General features: G+C 41.2%; 1 protein-coding gene across 1 annotated transcript in view; it reads right to left on the bottom strand.

Annotated features, from left to right (window-relative positions):
* Window positions 1-2,494: 2,494 nt before the first annotated feature.
* Window positions 2,495-17,964, bottom strand: part of zranb1.S (zinc finger RANBP2-type containing 1 S homeolog) — a 50,176-nt gene continuing 34,706 nt past the window's right edge. Inside the window, 8 exon segments of the mRNA NM_001091229.1 lie at window positions 2,495-3,750; window positions 6,762-6,991; window positions 7,924-8,053; window positions 9,099-9,219; window positions 10,945-11,143; window positions 11,250-11,321; window positions 12,660-12,813; window positions 13,997-14,184. Coding sequence (NP_001084698.1) covers window positions 3,532-3,750; window positions 6,762-6,991; window positions 7,924-8,053; window positions 9,099-9,219; window positions 10,945-11,143; window positions 11,250-11,321; window positions 12,660-12,813; window positions 13,997-14,184 — 1,313 coding nt within the window. The 3' untranslated portion in view covers window positions 2,495-3,531.

Consider the following 17,964-nt stretch of genomic DNA (forward strand, 5'->3'; position numbering starts at 1 on the left):
TGGAGCAATTTTCTGCTTTGCGACAACTACACATGCGCCAAAACATTTGAAAATTGTGAAGCGCCAGTCTCGCTACGAAGATTACTGAAGCGGCTGAAGATGGTGCCCGTGAACTCCGATGCCTGAATCTGCACTAAGGGGTAAGTACAGCAATTCTAGGCAGATCAGGCTTCAGTGCTCCTTTGAAACATACTTAGGTGTTCCATATTCTGTACAAAAACCCTCGACCTTATGCCTTTTTATGACAATGGACTCCCCGGTGGAACCCAAAAATAGTGTGTGCTTGTTCTACTAACAAGGTTATGTTTTGTTTTGTTTTTTTAATAGTAGGTAACACTAAACACAATAATACCTGCTTATGGGCTACTTTCTGACTTATAAAAGTCACTTTTTTTGTAGCAATCACCTTCTCACAGGGAGACAATTTACATACCTACTGCAAGGAATTATTTGGATTAAATTAATTATATTGATTATGGCACTGGTTTGGGCAGCCCCATGTCTACTGAGAATGCATAGGGTATCGGATTTGTTTACCAGTACTTACAACCGATTGTGCTAAAACCCACATGGCTAACGGATACTAGTGATCTACAAGATACTATACTACCACAAGGAGAGATATAGATAGATAGATAGATAGATAGATAGATAGATAGATAGATAGATAGATAGGGTTTTTCCCAGCAGGACCTCCAATAAAACCCACCTTACAGAAGTGCCGTCTGTTCTTTGGATTTTTGGTAGATAGATAGATATGTATATATGTAGAATACAAAGCCTTTTATACATCTATACCACAAAAAGAAGGCAATAACAGCTGCCTGGTAGATCTAAGAACAACACTCAATAGTAAAAACCCATGTCCCCCTGAGACACATTCAGTTACATTGAGAAGGAAAAACAGCAGCCTGCCAGAAAGCATTTCTCTCCTAAAGTGCAAAAAAAAAATGGGTACCTTTACAAACAAGCACCCTTCTTCAGTTATACCAAAGGTCGATCCTTGTGAGACATACTTTGCCCCTCTGATTGTATCAATAAAGCTACCAGATCAATGGGAACAACTAAGAAAGGAACCTTTCCATGTCTAAGCTGTATCTGTTGTTCCTTGATCATGAAGGGTAACAAAGTTATCCATCCCACCATCTTAGATGGCTGGTACTTGAAAAGATGGTCCATTCCAAACGAGGAGATATATATATATATATATATATATATATATATATATATATATATATATATATATATATATATATATATATATATATATAAAAAAAAAGTCTCTTGGACAGCGGGCGGTTTACTGGATCAAAAGAATGAATACGTTGGCCCTCTTGGGCATGAATGACTATTGGAGCTTATCTCCCTTTCTATAGTAATATTGCTCATACATGTATCCTCTTCCTCCACAGATATTGACTCTGCCCTGATTTAGATTACATACTGCGAGCATCGGCTCCAGAAAATGTCTAATGGTAAGACTCAAGCTGGCCATACATGAAGAGATCTCTTTGTCTGGCGACATCAGCAAACGAGCAGATCTTTCACCAATATGCCCACCAAAGGCAGGGCTATATCGGGGTAATCCGAACATTTGACCCTAGGCCGAATTTTAAAAAAAATTAAACCGTATCTGGCCACGATATCGATCGCTAAGACTCATCGGAAGCCCCCATACATGGGCAGATAAATTGCCAAATTGGTCTAAAAAACCGATATCGGCCAATTTATCTTCCGGTGTCTGGCCACCTTAAATGTGAGCAATTTTTAGCAATATAAACCAATTGGGCAGTTGCATCAAGCGACCCTGTAGGTAGACTCTTTGAATGAGCAGTTCCTTCATGTAACTATTCTACTGTTTTAATCCTTATTTATCTGTAGTTTGTTTTCACCCCATAACTGGGATTTCCCCAGAGTGATTTTATATTCACTAACACACAAGTATTGGCACAACGGATGGACTTGGAGTGTACCGTTTACCATCCTTAAGATAATATGAACGCTTAAGGATTCTTTGGACTTTTCTGAACTATAACTCACACTGTCAAAGGTTACTTGTGATTTATTGTTAACGGTTAACTTTGATTCACTACTCTAATTAAGGGGTGGGATTTCCAGTGTGGTTCTTTAAAACATTGCCATTTTTGTGATTTTTACCCACTTGAAAAAGTGCCCTTGTCGTCCGAAACACGTCACATGGATGCACAATAAACACTGATTAGCGGTTCTTCTGCTCCCGGCCTTTGACTCCCATATTTTATATCCGGACTTACTCTGACGGTTGATAGTGACGGAGCACCAGTGGGAATCAAGGCTATTCAATAATGCTTGGCTTTTGTGTGTTACCCTGAGAGTGATGAGAATGCATAGGATAGTCATTGGCTCCAACACTGAACCACTTAAAACTCACACTGTTGGGGGCACCTGCAGGATCAAATTCCTTGTTACCACACCATTGAAAAGAATATTGAATCAACACATCTAAGAAGTAAAATGGGGGGCGTCTATTACACCATATTGGATTTATTAAAGTGCAGTTATTTCTATAGGATATTCTTATAACTGGAGGAAGGGTTTCGCGTGTGTTACTGTTTTGTTGTTAAAGGTAGACATTTCCCCTGGAGAAATAAAGGAGTAGTGACACAAGGATCACCGCAGCAGGAGGTGGTTTCACAGCAAGACTATGTATTTGTGTCATTTTTGCAATCAAGTTCAAGCCGGCAAAACTGCACACAATCGCTTTAGAACCGAATTCCTGCAGAGTTGCAGTGAGAAGTGTTTCTGAACAAAAATATATAAAGTTTTCAGTCATGCAGAGAGCAAACAACCTGTCAAACTGCAACTTGCAGCAGGTTGCCGGATCCCTGGTGTAAACAAAGAAAAGTGAAAATGGAGCCCGAACTGAGGGCACAGAAAAACACAAACCTTTGTATCCAGCCTGACATTTCTCTCAGCTCTTTATAGAAGTGTGTCATTTTAATGGAAATAACATTGTGAACTGGAAATGAGAACTTTCTAAACTCAATAATTGCTTGACAGCCACAAAGCCATCTGTGATGGTGCCACACACACAGCCTGGGGTCTGTCAAGTAATGCCAAGGTTTCATTGCACAAAAGGCTCAGGGAAAGGGAAACTACATAGAACTTTGCAATAAAAGGAGCCTTCAGGAAGTAGGCACAAAGCAGGAAGTGACCAGCCCAGAGCATTAGTGGCCTCAACATAGGGTGTTGCCGTATATGTTTCTCATCCCTGTTGCAGAAAACATGCATTATACACAGAGATTTGCAACCCATAGTAGGAGGAGAGGGGATGAAAACAAAATAAAAAAAAAACAAAATATAAGATTTATGATAAAAGGATGTTTCACTTGGAGCTACTACAGGTGCTTCTTCCACTGGAACTGGGCAGGCCAAAGCCTCATCCACCTGCAGCAGCAGGTCCCAGGCAGTTCAGGAAGGGTCCCTTGAACTCAGGTCCAAGTTGTGACAGAGCAAATTGTGTCTGGATTCCGAGTACTCCCAAGTCTTCTCTCACTCATCCTCGTCGTCCTCGTCTTCCTCTCCGTCGGACAGTGCTGTACATGGGCGTATCTGACGATAGCCATCCAACCACTTTTCCACCATCTGGGTCACCAGAGGATGGTTGCGGCGCCGGGAGCTCTTTTGCATGGCTACCAAAACACCACCCTCTGTAACACAACAGTCCATCCATTCACGTAGGAGCTTCTCTTGCTGGTCCTCGTTGCCAAGCTATGGAGTTGGATAAAGAGAGAGAAACATAAGTAGAACTTGCTTGTTCCTTCCACCACCAATGAGATCACTGGGCTATGTCCTGCGTAATTGTATAGTAACATATCAGCAGACAGATAGTCCATAACACACACCCCTCCAATGCCTCATTTTGCACCCCAACGCACCTTTGCAACATACCGCTCTTTCAAGTAATTATTAGTACCGTATATACTCGAGTATAAGCCGAGGTACCTAATTTTACCTCCAAAAACTGGGAAAGCTTATTGACTCGAGTATAAGCCTAGGGTGAGAAATGCAGCAGCTTCTGGTAAGTTTCAATCAAAAAATTGAGGGTTTCTGCTCCCATTGGAGGTGCCGGCATCTCGTTTTTGGATGCCGGCGACCATTCTTGGAGGCCGGCGAATATTCTTGGAGACTATTGTTGGACGTCGGCGACTATTCTTAGACGCCGGCGACCGTTTTTGCGCTTGTCCCGAGTATAAGCCGAGGTAGAGGTTTTCAGCATACTTTGGGGACTGAAAAACTCGGCTTATACTCGAGTATATACGGTAATTAGATTCTCTAGCACCCATTCTCTACCTTCCCAGATCATCTTGCCTTGATCAAATTTGCTGAAGGTAAATGCTCTGCATTTCCAAGCCCTTTATGAAACCAAATGGAAATATTCAGGAGTTGGAGAATTAAAGGAAGGGGATCAGAGACTAATTCCTTCCAATGCTGCTTGGAGGGCTTACATTTACAAGATTTGCTCACAGAGAAGCCTTAAAGGGGAAGCTCAAAGGATAGCATAGAATTGCTACACGTTCTGTTCTTGCTGTTCTGGTAACAGTTATTTTAGCAGGGAAGATCTGCACCTCTAAAGAAGCCTCAGCAGATCCACATCTTTTTTCCTGATCATTCCAAGCAAATGTTCTGTGCTGCTGTCACTTCCTGAGCTTAGGGACCCACTCACAATATAATGTGTATATACAATATAAAAATCATAATACAAGGCGTATTAGTAATTAGATTCTCATTAAAGGACAACTCAGAAACCAAAATAATAACCAGGCCTAAAGCATCAGCTTCCATGACAGATGAAACCTCACTTTCTGCTATTGTTTTGATGATTTTCCAATGACCCCGAAGTTTAGCTTCTCAATAGCAGCACAGAGCTCACTGAGCATGTGCCTAACAAGACCCAAGATGGGGAGCTGCTGTGGGAGGCCTGAATCATTACTGTTATAACGTGGCTGAATCTCTGGGCATGTACAGTCAGCCATATTCCTTTTCAGGACTTAGTGTCCTTAAACAGACAAATGGGAAGAAATGCAGAAATCAATAGGTGCATTTATTGGACTATTACATAGAAAAGGCTAAACAGATATCATCAGATGAATCACAAGGCTAAACTAAAGTCAAGCAAGCAAAACTGCTTTTAGTCATATACCTTGTACAAGGAGAGCTTATACCGATAGAGAATTCTGAGAACAAACACAAATTGTGGGTTTGGCACCATTTAAACAAAGTGTATTGAGACATTTAGATGATAGATGAGAGAGACAGATCAGAGAGAGAGAGAGAGAGATAAATGAGAGAGAGAGAGAGATATATATAGAGATACACAGAAATAGATAGAGGAGAGAGAGAGAGATAGCAAAACAGAGAGACAGATAGATCACAGAGATAAATCAGATAGATAGATTAGACAGATGAGAGAGAGATAGCAAAACAGAGACAGATAGATAGATGAGAGAGAGATAGATAGATACAGAAATAGAGAGACAGATATATAGATGATAGATACATATAGATAGATGATAGATAGACCCTGAAGGAAGTTTATTTGTTCTGTAATTATCATTAACGAAGGTCAACTTCCCTTCATACTGTAATCCTAACATAGCTGCCTGAAGAGAGAGATTATATCAACCACAGTGCATATAAATGTCCGCTACAGCACACTGTGGCCAAGGAGCTTATAGGGGTGTAGTGGCTACAGGAACATGGTTGGGGTGTGTGGCTGCAACTGTGCATATAAATGAATGTCATGGAGAAAATAAAAGGAGCTTTATCAATAAAAAGTGCCACACATGGTGTTTCACCACAGCTAAAATATGCCATTGCTACTAGAGTTTTGGGGCTAAAAATGTTCCCCTGCAAGCACTAGACCTACTGGAACATATAGTAGGCCCAGTTATTTAACGGAGAACTAAACCCTAAAAATGAATGTGACTAAAAATGGCATATTTTATATAGTGAACTTATTGCACGAGGCTAAAGTTTCAGCTTGTCAATAGCAGCAATGATCCAGGACTTCAAACTTGTCACAGGGGGTCACCATCTTGGAAAGTGTCTGTGACACTCACATGCTCAGTGGGCTCTGATTGGCTGTTGAGAAGCTAAGCTTAGGGCTCGTCACTAATTATCCAGCAGAAAATGAGCTTCCCTGGCTGTAATATAAGCTGATGCTACAGGTTTGCTGATTATTCAATTCTGATGCTAATTGCACTGGTTTCTGTGCTGCCATGTAGTAATTATGTGTATTAATTACTAATCAGCCTTATATTGTGACATTTCTATTCTATGTGTACTGTATATTGTGAGTGGGTCCCTAAGCTCAGTAAGTGACAGCAGCACAGAGCATGTGCAGTGAATCAACAGAAAAGAAGATGGGGAGCTACTGGGGCATCTTTGGAGACACAGATCTTTACTGCTAAAGGGCTGTGGTTGCCTTAGTCTGGTACAGAAGCACAAAACATCATGTACAACATTTCTAGACTCCTTATTTAGTTAGGCTTTAAAATATGTTGTAGGTTTAGGAAACAAGTTCAGTTAAAGCCTCTGTGAAGCACAACCAGAGCAGGTGGCAGAGGATAATGGGGAATTAGAAAATGGCCAAGATCCACCTTTGCTAATGACATTGAGATATTATTAGGGTGTGGAGAGTCTAAAATAAAAACCCCCAGTACCAGGTGGCAATATATTTTTGGAGGGTGACAGATATAAATGAAAAAGGAAGCTCATACCTCTTGGGCTGACAGAAAATGGACGTGCAGCAGCTTCCGCTCACTATCTACCAGAGGCAGGAAGGTAACTGTAACATCATCATCTGTGTTTAAGTTGGCACCAGCCCCCCGATTGTCAAAGCCATCATTCTCCATGGCCACCAAGGCAGAGAAGTGACCCCTGGTGTAGCCCAAGGCGATGGGGCTTTTCCAACAAAAACTCTGTTCCCACAATAGTGGTAAGTACACCCCTAGAAAAAAAAGGAAGGCCAAGCAACATTTAGTAACAGATCATACCACAAGTGCTTCTTTTTTTTTTTTTTTGTTTATATATACTGGAGACTGAACAAAATCCTAATTTGATGCATCTCAGCTCTGGAAAAGTGGCATTACTAGGAGCTGGATAAAGTGACGGGTTAGTCATAGCGTCACTGGCCCTGCACATGCTCAGAGCGCCAACTGGGGATACACACAGTAAGGGGCAGATTTATCAAAATGTGAGAATAGAGCTCCCCATGTTCTATTCATTCCTATGGGATTTTTAGAATCTTATATTTTAATTGAATTCACCATTTGATAAATCTGCTTTTAAAAATCCCATAGGAATGAATAAAACATGGTTTTATCCGTTTCATCTTTGGCGAGTTCAATTCTCACATTTTGATAATTTTGCCCCTAAAAGTCTGTAGTGACAGGAGCGGGGGGGGGGGGGGGGGGGGGGCTTGAAAAAATTTCCAAGGATATGAAGATTTAGGGGGCTCTTATACCATTGAAGGTGCTACCCCACTTTTGGATTCGGCTGAACCCCCAAATCCTTCGCAAAAGATTCTGCAGAACACCGAACTGAAACGGAATTTGCATTTGCAAATAAGGAGTGTGAAGGGGAAAACACTTTTAACTTCCATGTTTTGTGACAAAAAGTCAAGCTATTTCGCTCCCTACCCCTAATTTGTATATGCAAATTAGGATTCGGCTCGGCTGGGTAAAAGGATTCAGCCGAATCCTGCTGAAAAAGGCCAAATCCCGAACCGAATCCGTACATAATATATTATATAAAGCATGCATTTCTCCTATGATTGTGCATAAAAAAAATTAGTACACCCATGTGCTAGTAAAGAGGAAACCGATTTTGAGAATACCACAAGCACAAAATTTTGGGTGCATGGGTAGCGCAATTATTTACCTTGAAAGCGAGTGTATCCCAAGGTTTCCCCACGGAAGCTTTTGTAATATTTCACTCCATATACTATAATCGGTCGACGGAGAATGTGCGCAAGGACAAAGATGTGTGTTTGTTCCAAGCTTGCGCCAGGCTACGGGATAAAGACAAAAAACGTCAAATTAGCATTCAGTTATTTAGATTTTTTTATTGATTTAACAACAACAAACACAAAACAAACAATTGCAACACAGTATCTCGTAGTGCAACATGTAGTTGGTCTCAAGTTCGGTACTGGCTTGTACAAGTAAAAGAATTTTGTTGTTAGATATGGCAGTTGACATTCTGTCTGTAGATATAAATAGTTTACAGAATAGGCTCCATCACTCTTAAAAGGGCTAATTACATTATAGCCAAGTCTTGGTCACACCAGTCCCCCCAAATTTGTCAAAGTTGTCATAAGCTCCCCTTGTCTCATATGTTAGCTTTATAAAGGGAAGAGCTCCATCTACCAGGCGTCTCCAGAAAGTTAGGGTGGGGCACGATGCACTGTTTTTTTGGCGTAGAATGTGAGAGTTCATAATCGAACTGTAGCTGCATTAGTAGGTGGTACCCCGTCTATTACTCCTAACAGATAGACTGCTGGGTCCACTATCTGTGGTGTGTCCAGTTCTTGTGCTTGAGTTTACATTATTTTAATCCAAAATTCTTGTATAGGGGACAGAACCAGGCCATATGGATAAAATTGGCCCTGGGAGATTTACACCTTGAACAGGAGTCATCTTGCCTCCTGCCAAGTTATTTAGCGATTTATTCAGCAGCTCTACAGTGTGAAATTTCGGCAATCTGGTTGTTATGGTCCAACCACAGTTTGGTTTGAATAAGAGACTGGAATATGAATAGGAGAGGCCTGAATAGAAAAAGGAACAATAATAAGTAGCAATAACCATAAATGTGTAGCCTTACAGAGTCTATGTTTTAGATGGGGTCAGAGACCCCCATTTGAAAGCTAGAAAGTCAGAAGAAGGCGGCAAATAAGAAAAGAGGGCCAACTGAAAATTTGCTTGGAATTAACCTTCTAAAACATACCAAAAATGTATTTAAAATGTGAACCACCCCTTTAATAAAGTCAAGATGTTTTTATAGCCCCAGTTTTAACGAAAGCAGGGATTTAATTGTACACAATTTCCCATTCTTACCTGGCTGGCGAGTGACAGAATGAAAGCCCAGTCCTCCTGCCATTGTTCCTCTCTGAGAGAGAAGTGTAACCCAAAGCTCTGGGAATACCAGGACTCCCATTCCTTCCAGCGACTGTAAAACCTGCATTGGAGAAACAGCCAACAGACTGAGTGAGTGATAACAAGGAGATCTGCACAGACCAATCAGGCAGCAGTAGCAGGCAAAGAGTTAAAGGGATTCGGTGATGATTTTTATGATGAAGATTTTATTTCTAAATTACACTGTTTACACTGCAAATAATTCACTCTACGAGGGAGCCGTTCCTATTGTTCTGTTAGGCTGTTGGTAGGGGGGTGATATCACACCAACTTGCAGTACAGCAGTAAGGGCAGAGACACAAAGTCAGATTCGGGGAGATTAGTTGCCCATTGACAAATCTGCTCTTCTATGGGCGACTAATCTCCCCTAACTGCCTTCCTGCCGGCTAGAACTCGGATCGCTTCGTTTTCCAAAGTCACCCGAAGTTGCCTCACGTCTCTGCCCTAAGGGTAAGTCCACACAGGGTTTTTTGGTCGGAATACTGTCATGGGAAAAATGTTTATTTCCAATATGAATCAGTTAATAATGCTGCTCCAGCAAAATTCTGCACTGAAATCCATTTCTCAAAAGAGCAAACAGATTTTTTTTTTATATTTTTAGTTTTGAAATCTGACATGGGGCTAGGCATATTCCCAGAGCTTTGGGTTACGTACACTCCTCTGTGAGAGAGGAACAGTGGCAGGAGGACTGGGCTTTCATATTGTCTGTTTCCCAGGTGCCCCAAGTCAAATGACTTGTGTTTTGATAGACTTCAGTCACTTTTTAGGGTCAGGCCACACAGGGCGTTTTGGGGAGATTTGGTCGCCTGGCAACTAATCGCCTAGTTTTTGCAGTGACCAATCGCCCCAAACACCTTCCCTGTTCCTGCGCAGGCTAAAATTAAAAAACCGCTGGCGCTAATCACACGCTGCAATTCGATTTCCGAAGTCGCCCGAAGGTTGAAAACGAATCGCCGTGTGTGATTAACGCCAGCGTTTTTTCATTTTAGACATCGCAGGAACAGGGAAGCGTTTGGGGAGATTGGTCACCGCAAAAAGGAGGCGATTAGTCGCCAGGCGACCAAATCTCCCCAAAATGCCCTGTGTGGCCTGACCCTAAAAAGTGACTGAAGTCTATCAGAGCACAAGTCACTTGACTTGGGGCACCTGGGAAACAGACAATATGAAAGCCCAGTCCTCCTGCCACTGTTCCTCTCTCACAGAGGAGTGTAACCCAAAGCATGTCAGATTTCAAAATTAAAAATATATAAAAAAAAAAAATCATATTCATATTGGAAATAAACATTTTTCCCATGACCTGGCACACTGAATTTTTGCTCTTTGTCTCTGTTGGTTTCTAATGGTTGCTCTGACTTCCTCCCACTGAGTGCCAGTTATAGTGTTACAGCTAGGGTTGCCACCCGGCCGGTAAAACACCTGCCAAGGCCGGGCCGGTATTACAAATTTACCGGCAATGTAGTAATGTATAAATCCCTTGGCCCGCCCCAAATTCGCTCAGAACTTTTTTTTTTAAGCCTCCTGGCCATCGCGAGTGTTGCTACGCCCCTTGTGTGTCATGGTGCGTGGCCCTGCCCCTTTTTGCATCACAGACCGCCCCCTTTTGTTCCCGCCCCCCACCGGCTGGTAAAATTTTTCAGAAAAGGTGGCAACCCTAGTTACAGAGGCCTCAAAACTAACTAAAAATAGACTCCAAGTCATGGTTACTCGATGGCCCTACTAGGAGACCACCATCCACCCTTATACCAGAAGACAGTGGTGCGGCACTTACCAGTGAGAGCAATCACGGAGGCTGTCATGCAAAGCCTTCCTTAGCACCGAGTCTTTATCATAAATGCCCCATGTAGCTTGTAGTACTGAGTCCAGCAGGCAGTCGCCCGCAGTGCGATTCCAAAGTGCATAAAGTCTGCTGTCTAGGCGAGTCCCCAACTCCAGCGACCAGTTTATTATAGGAGATTCCTCCTCCAACTCTGCTTGGTGCAATTAAAGAAAAACACAAATAGATATAAAGTCAGTGCAACATGTAATACAACAGATTTGTGCTTTACTTGTCATGTTCATCTGACAATCAATCACCTTTCTGCACATCCCGATCCAGAACTTCATCAAACAACTTCTCCTGAACTGTGGGAGGCAAATCTTCAATATCTACAGAGAGAAGCATGGGTCACTTTGTGGCAGGGCAAGTACATTCAGCTCTATACATAGCTCCCATTCTGGTCACTGCACAACACAGTCCCCACAGGGACAGTGGGGTTCCAGACAGCCGGTCAGTCAGGGTTAGAAGCGGAGATTATATATTTTGTACTAACCTACAGGTGCTAGACTAATGCCAAAAACACAAAAAAAATTACAGTTTTTTTTACTATAAAATCAGAATTTTTAGTGAAAAAAAACTCAGATTTTTCATGATTTATTATATCCAGAGGATGGAAAAAGTCAGTATCCGAAAAGCTGGCATCTCAGACCTGCTGAGGTTGTATTGTATACAAATCAATGGGAGAATTCCCGAAGATATCCTGATCTGCGATGAGTTTCGGGCAAAAAAAGATTTTGTGGATTTCGGGCAATATCTCGAAAAAAATCAGAGCTTTCGGGATGAAAATCTAAAAAATTCGTATGAATTTTTGTACGATTTTCAAGATTTTTTTCCCCGCACTGGAATTTTTAAGAAATTTAATTGATAAATATAACCCATTTGGATTTGGTTGAAGTATATTTCAGAAAATAATGAGATACATTCAGATTTTGATAAATAATCCCCTAAGTGTTTTCAGCTGCTACAAATGCCAAGGTTACCACCAGAAATCTAAGGTCTTGCCCACTATGCAAAAACCTGAGCAAGCCTCTATCTCTTTGCATCAGTTTAGGCCCCTATAGGTCAGGGCACACAAGCAGATTCGGGGAGATTAGTCGCCCCGATGAAGAGGAGATTTGTCGCTTTGGCGACTAATCTGGAGCATCAATTTTAACTGGATTATTAGTCTTTTGAAACTTTGCATAGATCTCCTTCATCCTGACATAAAGGTGACATATACAGTGGAGCCATCGTCAGGGCTACTGTCTTTGGGGGGGGGGGGGGGTTTACAATTGGGAGACCTGTTCGGGTCAGGGCACACAAGCAGTTTCAGGGAGATTAGTTGCCCCGAAGAAGAGGAGATGTCACTTGGGCGACGAATATTCGCCGAAGACTAATAATCCAGTTAAAATTGATGCTCCAGTTTTTCAGATCCTTGCAGCCTCACAGCATGATACTAGGGCTGTACAAAGCAGGAGGGCCACTGCAGCAGGGAAAATTTTTAAAATACAATGTATAATATTATATATATATATCTCTATCTCTATCTCTATATATATATATATATATATATTAATATAAATTGCTCAGTATCTCTTTGAACAACCTGATCCTTTCCTCGTCTTTCCAACCAAAACATACTGATATTTATCTAGAGTCTGGTGCCAGCTAAGCGAGCAGTTACATACCTGCAGGCAATGTGAATGTTACCAGGTCTGTCAAGAAGTAACAGGCAAAGTCCCCTTTTCGTTGGTGCACGGAAGCAGCAATTTCCCTCCTGATTTGCTCAGTGAGCTCTGGGCACACCATGGCCGGGATGCACTTGGCTGCATGCTGAGCAACCTAGAGTTTTCAAGCAAAACTGCTTACTTACTAAAAGGCAAAGTATCCTCCCAAAATGAATACTTAAAGGGATACTGTCATGGGAAAAATTTTTTTTTCCAAAACACATCAGTTAATAGTGCTGCTCCAGCAGAATTCTGCACTGAAATCCATTTCTCAAAAGAGCAAACAGATTTTTTTATATTCAATTTTTAAATCTGACATGGGGCTAGACATATTGTCAATTTTCCAGCTGCCCCAAGTCATGTGACTTTGTGCTCTGATAAACTTCAATCACTCTTTACTGCTGTACTGCAAGTTGGAGTGATATCACCCCCTCCCTTTTCCCCCCCAGCAGCCAAACAAAAGAACAATGGGAAGGTAACCAGATAAAAGCTCCCTAACACAAGATAACAGCTGCCTGGTAGATCTAAGAACAACACTCAATAGTAAAAACCCATGTCCCACTGAGACACATTCAGTTACATTGAGAAGGAAAAACAGCAGCCTGCCAGAAAGCATTTCTCTCCTAAAGTGTAGGCACAAATCACATGACCAGGGGCAGCTGGGAAATTGACAAAATGTCTAACCCCATGTCAGATTTCAAAACTGAATACAAAAAAATCTGTTTGCTCTTTTGAGAAATGGATTTCAGTGCAGAATTCTGCTGGAGCAGCACTATTAACTGATGCGTTTTGAAAAAAACATGTTTTCCGATGACAGGATCCCTTTAAGCAACAGTTTATATCAAATAAAGTTGCATATTAAAGAATCTTACCAAATTGGAATAAATATTTAAGTAACGTAATGCCCTTACCTTGAACCACCATTTAGTGGTGGTCTCTGTGCTGCCTCAGAGATCACCTGACCAGAAATACTATAACTCTTAACTGTAACAGATAGAAGTGTGGGAGACACTTTCCAAGATGGTGACACCCTGTGCCAAGTTTAAAGTCCTGGATCATTGCTGCTATTGACAAGCTGAAACTTTAGCCTCGTGCAATAAGTTCAGTATATAAAATATGGTATTTTTAGCTATATTTATTTTTAGGGTTTACTTTTCCTTTAAAAAAGAAAATTCTATTGTAAGGAATGAGAATAACTCGCCTAACAAAATTATACAAAGACATATTGGGCTGATTTTGCAATAGCTTTGTTATTTTAAGATCTTTTCTGTTAAGCAGCAAGTGTGGAGGGTGCTCACCTCAGTAAGGAGTATTGCCAGCATGTCTTGTCTCTGGAAGCGAATAGACAGATGCACCAGGGTATAACCCACATCAAAGGCTGACGGGCGGTTCAAGAGTCGAACTTCATCAGCAGATAACTGCCGTGCAATGTCTCCTCCTGATGTCTTGTATGCCTCCACTGCCGACAGATCCCCCTCTACAACCCCTGCAGCAGCACAACACACAAACCAGAGTTAGAGAGTTTCCGAGAGTTTTCCTTTAAATGAAGTCTGCATTTAGATCTGGGCATGTAAAGCACAGCTATAAGGTGCCAGCACCCTAAAGGCCAACCTGCTAAAAACAAATGGCAGAAAATAATAATTCAATATAATTTTAAAGGATAAGAGCCAATACATTGTGCAACAAACATGGAGGTTAAAGGAAAAAGCATAACAGATCTTCTCTATCCATGGGAGATGCAACTGGAAAGACGTGTAAGGAATAAACGAGGAGTTGACCTTCTTTGACTAAACCTCTACCTGTACGGAAACAGCTTCTGGGGCTTCACATACCCACCTGAACTGTCAGAGGAGCACTGCTGTTCAATGAGCAGAAGTTAAACTATGACCAACCCTGATCCAGATCAAAGCCTCCCCCCCTGCTTGGAAAATGGAAGAGTTCAGCCCAGGATGAGTTGCTGTGAAGGCTCCTGTTTAAAGCAAAGATGACGTGCCATGAAAGAGATAACCATTGAGTAGGGGCAGACGACATTCCAAACAAGCGAAGAGAAAAGCTACAATCTGAGAAGTGATTTGGGAAAAGGGTCATTGCATACCTCCCAATTGTCCCTTTTTTGGAGGGACAGTCCCTCTTTTGACAGCTCAACCCGCAGTCCCTCATTTGTACTGAAATGTCCCTATTTTCTCTGCACTGAACAGCCAGAAAAAACTTAATTGGCTTTTGGCAGAGAGCCCAGAACAGCCAACAGGTGCAAATAAGATACTTTGTAACAATTTTGAGACACAAAAAAACAGTTTAGATAAGGAGGAATATTTTCAAACTTCCATAACCTGCCAAATTTTGTAAAATGAACATGGTAATTAGGAGGTGTGGCCACAGAAAGGGGCATGGTCAAAACATTTTGTTGCGATACGTGTGAAAAAAACATTTTGTCCCTCTTTTTACTTACAAAATGTTGGGAGGTATGTCATTGTCCTCCTAAATGTCCTCAATGGATGGGATTTCAGGACATTTAGAAGGGTTGCGGAGTGTCTACTTCATGCAGATGTCCACATATCGACATGGGAAAATACAATATTCTTCCCATGGACTTTACTTAGAGAAAACTAAGAATTTTGGCAGCATTTGTCAATTTAGGTCCATATACTCAAATATTCAGTGAGCCTGCCTAGCTGAATAAATGATATACACAAAATTACACCAACGTTTCGGCTCCTGCTTGGGGCCTTTTCCAGATGAGGACCACCTTCATTGTATGGATTAAACTATTTTGGCTCTAGGCACCCAGCATCTTTCACACTAAAGCTCCCCATAGACATGACGATTCTTCTTGCCGAACGACCGATTTTAGGGAAGTCCGACCAATCCTCCGAAATTATCGTGCGGTTAGTGGTATTCGAACGATCGTACATCTTACGATTTTTCGGCCGACATCTGTCATGAAATTGATCTGCCAGGTCAAAAAATCAGTGTAATCTATCTATGTTTGCAGGGTCAAGCAGGCAGCTCCCCTTTATTTTCCTGCCAAATTGGTCTTTTTAGTTAATTCGTATGAACGTACGATCGTTCCGAGAAAATCGTGGTCTCACGATGAGGATCGGATCTTGTAAAAACCTCAACATCTATGGCCAGCTTAATATATTATACAGTTAGGCCAATAAATCTTTGGACAGAGACAACTTTTTTCTAATTCTGGTTCTGGTTCTGTACATTACCACAAGGAATTTTAAATGAAACAGCAGTTGAACTGCAGACTTTCAGCTTTAATTCAGCGGGTTGAACATAAAGATGGCATAAAAATGTGAGGAACTAAAGCCTTTTTTTAACACAATCACTTCATTTTGGGGGCCCAAAAGTAATTGGACACATTAATAAAACTGAAAATAAAATGTTCATTTCTAATACTTGGTTGAAAACCCCTTTGCTGGCAATGGCAGCCTGAAGTCTTGAACTCATGGACATCACCAGATTCTGGGTTTGCTCCTGTTTAATGCTCTGCCAGGTCTTTACTGCAGCCGCTGTTTGTTTGTGGGCCTTTCTGTCCAAAGTTTAGTCTTCAACAAGTGAAATGCAGCTCAATTGGGTTCAGATCAGGTGACTGACTTGGCCATTCAAGAATATTCCACTTCTTTGCTTTAATAAACTCCTGGGTTGCTTTGGCTCTATGTTTTGGGTCATTATCCATCTGTATTATGAAACGCCTCCCAATCAATTTTTTCAGCTGGATTTGAGCAGAAAAAAAGTCTCTGAACAGCTCAGAATTCATTCGGCTGCTTCTTTGCTTCTCTGTCCAAAGATTTATGGACCTAACTGTATATAATTATACCAATTCCTCAGATTAAAAAATAAACCATGAAGTCTTAAACTTAAACTGAGAAGGCAGCACATTGTTATATACTGGCTGTGCCTCTTTGTAGGCAGAATTGTTACTTCTAGGGGCAGATGTATGAAGGGTCGAATATCTAGGGTTAATTAACCCTCGATATTCGACTAGGAACTAAAATCGTTCGACTTCGAATATCGAAGTCGAACGATTTAGCGCAAATCCTACGATCGAAGGATTATTCGTTCGATCGAACGATTAAATCCTTCGAATCGAACGATTCGAAGGATTTTAATCCAACGATCGAAGAAATATCCTTCGATCAAAAAAACTCAGGCAAGCCTATGGGGACCTTCCCCATAGGCTAACATTGAGTTCGGTAGCTTTTAGCTGCCGAACTAGGGGGTCGAAGTTTTTCTTAAAGAGACAGTACTTCGACTATCAAACGATTTTTAGTTCAAATCGTTCGATTCGAAGTCGAAGTCGTAGTCGAAGGTCGAAGTAGCCCATTCGATGGTCGAAGTAGCCAAAAAAACACTTCGAAATTCGAAGTTTTTTTAATTCGAATCCTTCACTCGAGCTTTGTAAATGTGCCCCCTAGTGTTTTATGGTCTTTGCATAGCAGAGGGGAAATAATTGCCTTCTATTTTCCAAAACCATGTCATAACCTTGTAGTGTAAGGCCACACCTTTTATAACATAAAAGTAACACAATAGGAGGTCTAAGGGAGGAAGTTCTTGAATATTCCTGCGAATATTTACATTCTGTTAGGTGAATGGGAAAATATAAAACTGAAAACTTAACAACCACACCGTTATAGTGTCTCTTTAAAGGGGAACTATTGCAAAAAAGAACATTTAATACAAGCTTCAGCATACTGAAACTTTCTAAATATAATCAATTAAAAATTCTTTACCGTTTTGGAAATAATGACATTTATCTTTACTGTCGCTCTCGGCATCTGTTTCTCTTCATTCTGTCTTCATGCAGGAGTTTGGGTGTCAGAGCTCACTCAAATAACGAATTCCAGGACGAACAAAATCTAAAAAAACGATCTGCCTTTTGCACAAATTCTGCATGTAGAGAGACGTGATGTCTGGGGATTTTAATAGAGTGAGCTCTAGAATATATTGGATCTAACGGTCAATGATTATCTTATACCCAAATGCTGCATGAAGACAGAATGAAGAGAAACAGATGCTGAGAGAGGAACAAACTTATTTCCGAAACAGTACAGAATTTTTAATTGATTGTATTTAAAAAGTTTCTTATTTCAGTATGCTGAAGCATTTTTTGCAATAGTTACCCCTTTAAGTAAGGATGCACCGAATCCAGGATTCGATTTGGGATTCGTCCTTTTTCAGCAGGATTTGACCGAATCCCTCCGCCCGGCTGAACCAAATCCTAATTTGCATATGCAAATTATGAACGGGGAGGGAAATC

Source organism: Xenopus laevis, chromosome 7S, assembly GCF_017654675.1.
Source record: "Xenopus laevis strain J_2021 chromosome 7S, Xenopus_laevis_v10.1, whole genome shotgun sequence".
Classification (NCBI taxonomy): Eukaryota; Metazoa; Chordata; class Amphibia; order Anura; family Pipidae; genus Xenopus; species Xenopus laevis.